The following is a 6577-nucleotide window of genomic DNA, read 5'->3' on the forward strand; positions in this document are numbered from 1 at the left end:
CATCCTCCAATGGAATAATTTTAAGAATTGAAGGACCACTTAATACACAAGATTAATCTATTGAAGACATTAGCATTGTTGAAGATGTACCGGTTCAATGTGCTCCATTTTCAATAACTAAGAAAGTCCCAAAAGCCAAAGAGAAAAAGGTGGGAAGAAATAATAACAAACAGTCAATCTTGCACGAGACTGTCTCAACCCAATTCGATTACCAGTGAAAAAAGGAAAAAGTGAAAATATAATAACTGTCATATTTGAACGCTATTCGCCAAATTGATTTTTGAACCGCCAAAAACTTCAAGCTCGACATTTAGATTACAAAATCAAAAAGATTTGTTAATCAAAAAGATTTGCACATTCAAGACTTAACAAATCTTTGTAAATCTTCAAGAAACTATTCATAAATATGATATTACTCTACCAATAATTCATAAATGAATTTATTGAATCAAGTAAATAAAATCAGTAATATAATATGTAATTAATGTATCTAATCCTATGCCTTATGACAAAGGTTAGACGGGCCGATCAAAAAATATGTATATATAACTTTTAGTTTTGGTTTCATAATGTTATCGTAATATTAAGTACTCCCTTTAATTAGAGTTAATGTGTTATTTACTTTTTAGATACTATTCACATTTCACTCTTAATTCATACTTAATTCCTAATCTGTAAGATCAAATATAGTCAAGTAAGATCTCATTTAAACTGTTTTAATATAAAGATTATTAATATCAACTTTTTAAATTTTTAATTATATACAATTAGAAATACTATAGATTAAATTAGTGCATTGAATTGATTATCAAGGTTTTATATGAAGTTGTGCCACTATGAGATAACATTACAATGAGGGGCTATAGCACCTGCATATGACCGAGCTACATACTCCCTCTAATTAAGAGAAAATATTCAAATTCTTTTGGGTAAATTCACCTTAAATGACTCATTTCTATTTACGGTCCGTTTAGTAGGTGGTAATAAACGGTGGTAATAAAAATGAAAACTCAGTGTAATTTTAGTTGAAAAATCTCTTGGTTTACCTTGATGGTCATGCTTGTTCAACTTCAATCATTTCATTTTCTTCATAAAATTCATTCCAATGCATTACCTTTAGAAGAGGTGGTATTAAGTAGTATTGGAAATTTATAAACAAAAAAACTTTTTTGTGATCAAAGTTTCATTACCATGAGAATGATATGAAACTTTTAATGAAATTTTATACTATAAATCATTCTTATTACCACCATTCAATACCATTAACCAAATGGGCCATTAGAGTTGTTTTAACAATCATTAGGCAGACAACATTAAAGTGATAAATCATTGGGCAGACAACATTAAAGCGATAAATCAAAACAAAATAGCATCGCTACCAACTTGTCGGTTTTCGACAAACTTGTTTAAAATCAAAACAAGTAACCATTTTTAGTAAGTAGGTATTACCTACTAAGCTGAGAGACATAAAAAATTCGACCACAATCTATACACAAATTCTCCTAAGACTCACCCATCATATATTTTTCAAAATATTGAAAGTAGGTATTAAGAATGACGTAAAATAATACTTAAGATATTAAAAGTATGCATTAACGATACAATAAGTAAGCTCTAAGGATAATGTAAGTAGATATTAAGAATATAGTAAATAAATATTAATCTTTAATGGGTTGGACTTGAGATACGTCTCTCAAAAAGACGGTCTCCCAAAATACTAGATGTTATCTATAACTACTATGTTTCATAAGGACTTGTGTATTTAGGGCTAAGTTTTCATTTTTTTTTCCACAAAATGCATTACTCATAAAAAATGATACCTTCAAAAGAAGCAAGTCTCCAACCTTAATCTATTTTTCTCTCTTTGTCTATCCAGTGCAGCTCGGATAAATGTAGTAACAAGTTATAGTTACGGAACAGTGATGTGGTTATCGTAATGGTTATATATCAGTTGAAACCTTAAGATATCCCTTAATACAGCCTAAATGGTTATATATCGGTTGAAACCTTAAGATATTCCTTAATACAGCCTAAAAAGAGTAAGCAAAATTTTCATATATCATATATTACTCACATACGCCAAGTTACTACAAGTCTATAGCTTGATTCACAATTATCAAATCCAAGTACTTGAAGCAAAGACAAACTCAAAGCATGAATTAGACTAATTAATTAAGCTCTAAAAATTTACAATCATCCACAAAAACTGAGCATTTTAAAATCAATTGACATTAAACTTTGTCCTTAATATTTTGAGCCCTTGACAAATCTTAAATTTGATTCTTATCCTTTGTAGTATCACAATGTTTCAAACTTGTTGTCCATTCTTTGCAAGGTGCTTCTACCTCACAAACCTGACAATAGCACTGCAATACAATTAAAATAATACCCAAAATCAATGAACTAAAAAGGCCCCACTAAATCCCCAAATTGACCAAATACTTCCAAATTAAAATTTTAGGGTTTAAAGAAAGAAATTATGTTACCATATTGCAATGTGATTCATGGGGTGTCTTTTCAAATGGGAATTTCGCACAAAGATGCCTTGGATGTGGGTAATCTCTACAAGCCACCTACAACAAATCAACCCATTATCAATCAAATTCCAAAACTTCAATCAAATTCAAAATTGGATTGAATTAAAGAGAAGAAATAAGTTTATAATACCTTGCCCTTTTCGGATAGAATAGAAATATCAATATCATCAAAAAAATCTAAATGTTTTGCAGGTGAAGGACTAGAAAGATTAGAGGGGTCAAAAGGATCAAAATCCAAGATGAAGCAATCTTCAATTTCTTCGATCTTCTTCATATCATCTGTCTTCTTTTTCAGGCAAAAAATCGCTCCAATCGGAGATTCTTCATCAAGGGATTGAGATACATTGTCTGTCTTCTTCATTTTTTTAACGCTATTTTGGATTTTTAATGGGTTTTCAACAAAAGGTTGAAAATTGGTTTCTATTATTTATTGGGTGACGAGAATTGTTGAGTTCAGAGTGAGGAAATTTGATGTATGAGTAAATGTGGTAAAGGGGATGTACTTGGATATTGGAAATTTTACCGTTAAGAGACCTTCCAAATTCTGCAGAATTTTTAGGGAAGTATTTTTAAAGGAGATTTAATATCAGAAGTATTTTTGTAAAGAAATCAAATTTAAAACGCCGTTCAGTAATCCACTAGTATCTTGCCAAATATTGGGTTATATGGTATAGGTGTTCAAAACATATTTAATGATTCGATATTTCTCTGACTGACTTTGTAATCAAATTCGACTTAATCTGACTTCAAAATAAATTTAAGAGAAATTTCACATGGTAGCATTCAGTTTTCATGAAACGCTAGTGGTAGCACTTTTGTAAGATTTTTCCACATGTTAGCATTCAATTTATGCACTATCTAACTGACGTAGCATTTTTTCGTTAAATTTTTGTTAAATTCCAGTTAATTCATCGTTTTGTAAGATTTTTCCATATGGTAACATCCAATTTTTGTCTCAAATGTTTAATTCACAGTTTTAACGTTTAATTCACTGATAAAGTTATCAACTCCCATATATGTTGTACCAATTATATTTTCATTTAAATTATTAACATTATAAAATTCAAATGATGCATTACAAATATTAATAAATAATTCAAAAGACACTTATAAGTTTAAAAAATGCATTTCCACCAGCCCAACAGGGCCAACATCACCTTCCTTTCCTAATCGTCCACCAATAACCCACAAACACCTGTCAACTTTCGCTCTTTTTCACTATCAACAACCACCACCACAAATAAACACCTACTCCGTTCAGTGTGACGTCATCTTTCTGATTAGAAATTATTGTAAAAAGTACCAGCATATTAGATTGATTTATAGCTTAGAAATAACAAGTGTACCTAAATGAAGCTTAAATTTTGCTACATTAAATTGCTTCATTGGGAAAATATGTGTTTTGTGACTATACTTGTTTTCAATTCTTTTTGGAAATTTCCTTTAAAAGATTAACTTGATATATACCTTTTAATTTTTTGCTATTTTGGGAATTAACCTGGGAAATCTTAGTTTGCCATGGCTGAAGTGAAGAGCGATTGAACATATATGGTTAAAGTGAGGTTGTTTGCTGCTAGGGCTGGTAAGTGTTGTAGTGGTCACTGGTCAGAGTGGCCGGTCAGGGTGGGGTTGATGGCAGTGGGGGAGGGCAGGTGGAGGTGGTAACAGCGGTGAGGAGAGGTCTCGCCGGTGAGGGACGGTGGGGGAGGCGGGTGATATTCCTTTATTTATTTATTTTTTTTAGATTTGTTTTTTTATTTTTAATTTAGTTTTTCTAATATTTTTTGCAAAATTACCTGTTAAATAGGTTATAGATCATTTGGGTGCACTCATGGAAAATTACTTTTAAAGTTGGAATTATTTAAGATTAATTAAAAGTTGAGATTATTGTAGGAAAATGAGTGAAAGATTAGATTATTTTGGACAATTTTTCCTATTTATAATGTATATTATAAGTATTTAAAATATAAATTTAGGTATATATTAATTGTAGTTATTTATCAGGTTAAATGTAGCTTAGTTTCATGTTAACTGTTGGTATTTATAAAGTGAACTGTAGGTATTTAAAATATGAATTTTAAGTATATATGAATTGTATAGGTTTTAAAATTGTAGGTATATATCAAAAAAATATAAATCGAATGTAGGCATTTTTCATATTAACTGTAGGTATTTATCATGCGACCTATATGTATTTTTCATATAATAATAGGTATTTATCATAAGTGTATCTATATATATATATATATAATTGTAGAAATATTTCATCTTATACAGAGTTGGTATTTATTATATGAATTGTAGGCGTTTATCAAATATAACGTAGCTAACTTTCATATAACATTCATATACCATTCCAAATACACTATCATTCATATAATGTTGCTAATTTTCATATAACATTCATATTAACCTTGTAACAACTTCTTTTGCCTTTTCATATATTTCTTTAACAACATTTCTCGCTTATTCATGATGTTGTGATTTAGAACAATATTATAGAACTTAAGTCCCATTTGGTGCCTCCACTGCATAGACAACAACCTTTATTTTTTGTCAACTTTTCAGTATGCCCTTCTTTGTTGTTGGACAACCTTTCCCATACTTCATTCTTGGCAAACTTAGTCCATCGTTGCACTATGTACGTTTATGATTTTTTTGAAATTGAATGGTTATAAAGTATTCGTAGGCAAGGACATCACAACCAACTTCTTACCTCGAAGTTTTTGCATGTGCACTTTACATTGACATCCCCATTTACCGTATGTTGACTATCTGGTTTGTCATCTATCAACACCCTGCAACATGACAAATGATATCAATATTTTATGTAGGTTTTAACATCTATATAAATAGGTTTCATCATATACACTATAGGTATTTATCATATACATTGTATGTATTTATTATATTAACTATAGGTATTTTTCATGTTAACAGTAGTAGGTACTGAATAACTATAATGTAAACCTTCAAGGTATTTATCATATACAATAGTAGGCATTGAATAGCTCAAAGTAGGTATACTTGTATACATGTAGACCTCTCACTTGTTGAACCTTATATACACAACATGTTATACCTGTCTTGAATTCTTCTACAAAATCTCTAAAAAAGTAGTTGTATATACTTTCAATGCATGGTTTAACAACCCAACAATCATTAGGTTGGATGATGGTTTTGTTCTCGAGCAATAGAATTCAAATCAATCTCTCGTTTCCTCCATCTTTCAACCGTATTATTAAATATGTTAAAAAATTGCGTTAGACTTGTTGTTTCTTCGTCTCTAAACCAATTGCATTGTTTGTTGATTCGCTTCTTTAGGATGATAATATACTGGCCGTAAAGAAATCTTTGCTCAAACCAGTACACCACTTTTGCCTTATTTTTTATAGGCGATCAAACCATTTGAAAAAATCTTACTTTTCTTTCATATTATGATTTGTAACCATGATACCCCAACATTCTTCAAATTCTGCCTCACTACTTGACATGACTTCAAAATAAATTTAAAATTGCGTAAAACCCAATAAAAACTCAAATTCGATTTAAATATGACCCCAAAACACCTAATCTGAATAAATCCGCAGACCCAAATGAATATTTCTAGCTACAAATGAAAGAAAAGCCTTAGACCATAAACCATTAGGCTAACCCTAAATTCTCTATTTTTAAACAATTAAACACTTATTTCAAATAGTTTGTCCTCCTTTTTAACATATTTACCTCCAAATTAAACTCTTGGGAAGACCAAGCTTCAAAAATTGACATAAATCAAGTGGAAAATCCGTTATCCATTATATATAAAATGTGAGCAACTCTTTGACACTATTCACATTAAAAGTGTTTTTGCCGACACATCATCTTGTCAGCTGCCAATTGTGTTGATGAAAATTCAGGAGCATTTAATGCAGCATCCAAAAGCAACAACATAATTTAATCCTAAATCCAATTCATTTAATGTATAGTAAAATCAATGTTGAATTGCCACCTCATATAACTTGTGGTTGTTTGCAACCAGTTTTATGTTTTCATTTGTT

At 30.1% G+C, this 6577-nt stretch overlaps 1 protein-coding gene across 2 annotated transcripts; it reads right to left on the reverse strand.

Annotated features, from left to right (window-relative positions):
- Positions 1–2072: 2072 nt before the first annotated feature.
- On the reverse strand, positions 2073–3145 carry LOC130806262 (RPM1 interacting protein 13-like). Of its 2 annotated transcripts, none has more exons than XM_057671273.1 (3): positions 2668–3145; positions 2487–2573; positions 2073–2354 (listed from the first exon to the last, which is right to left on the reverse strand). In XM_057671273.1, the coding sequence occupies exons 1-3, from the start codon at positions 2896–2898 to the stop codon at positions 2271–2273; spliced, it is 402 nt and encodes a 133-aa protein (XP_057527256.1). In that variant the 5' UTR covers positions 2899–3145; the 3' UTR covers positions 2073–2270. The 2 variants fall into 2 exon arrangements, with proteins under 2 accessions (XP_057527256.1, XP_057527255.1); XM_057671272.1 differs by having other exon boundaries at positions 2073–2366.
- Between the last annotated feature and the right edge of the window lie 3432 nt (positions 3146–6577).

Source organism: Amaranthus tricolor, chromosome 2 (assembly GCF_026212465.1).
Source record: "Amaranthus tricolor cultivar Red isolate AtriRed21 chromosome 2, ASM2621246v1, whole genome shotgun sequence".
Lineage (NCBI taxonomy): Eukaryota > Viridiplantae > Streptophyta > Magnoliopsida > Caryophyllales > Amaranthaceae > Amaranthus > Amaranthus tricolor.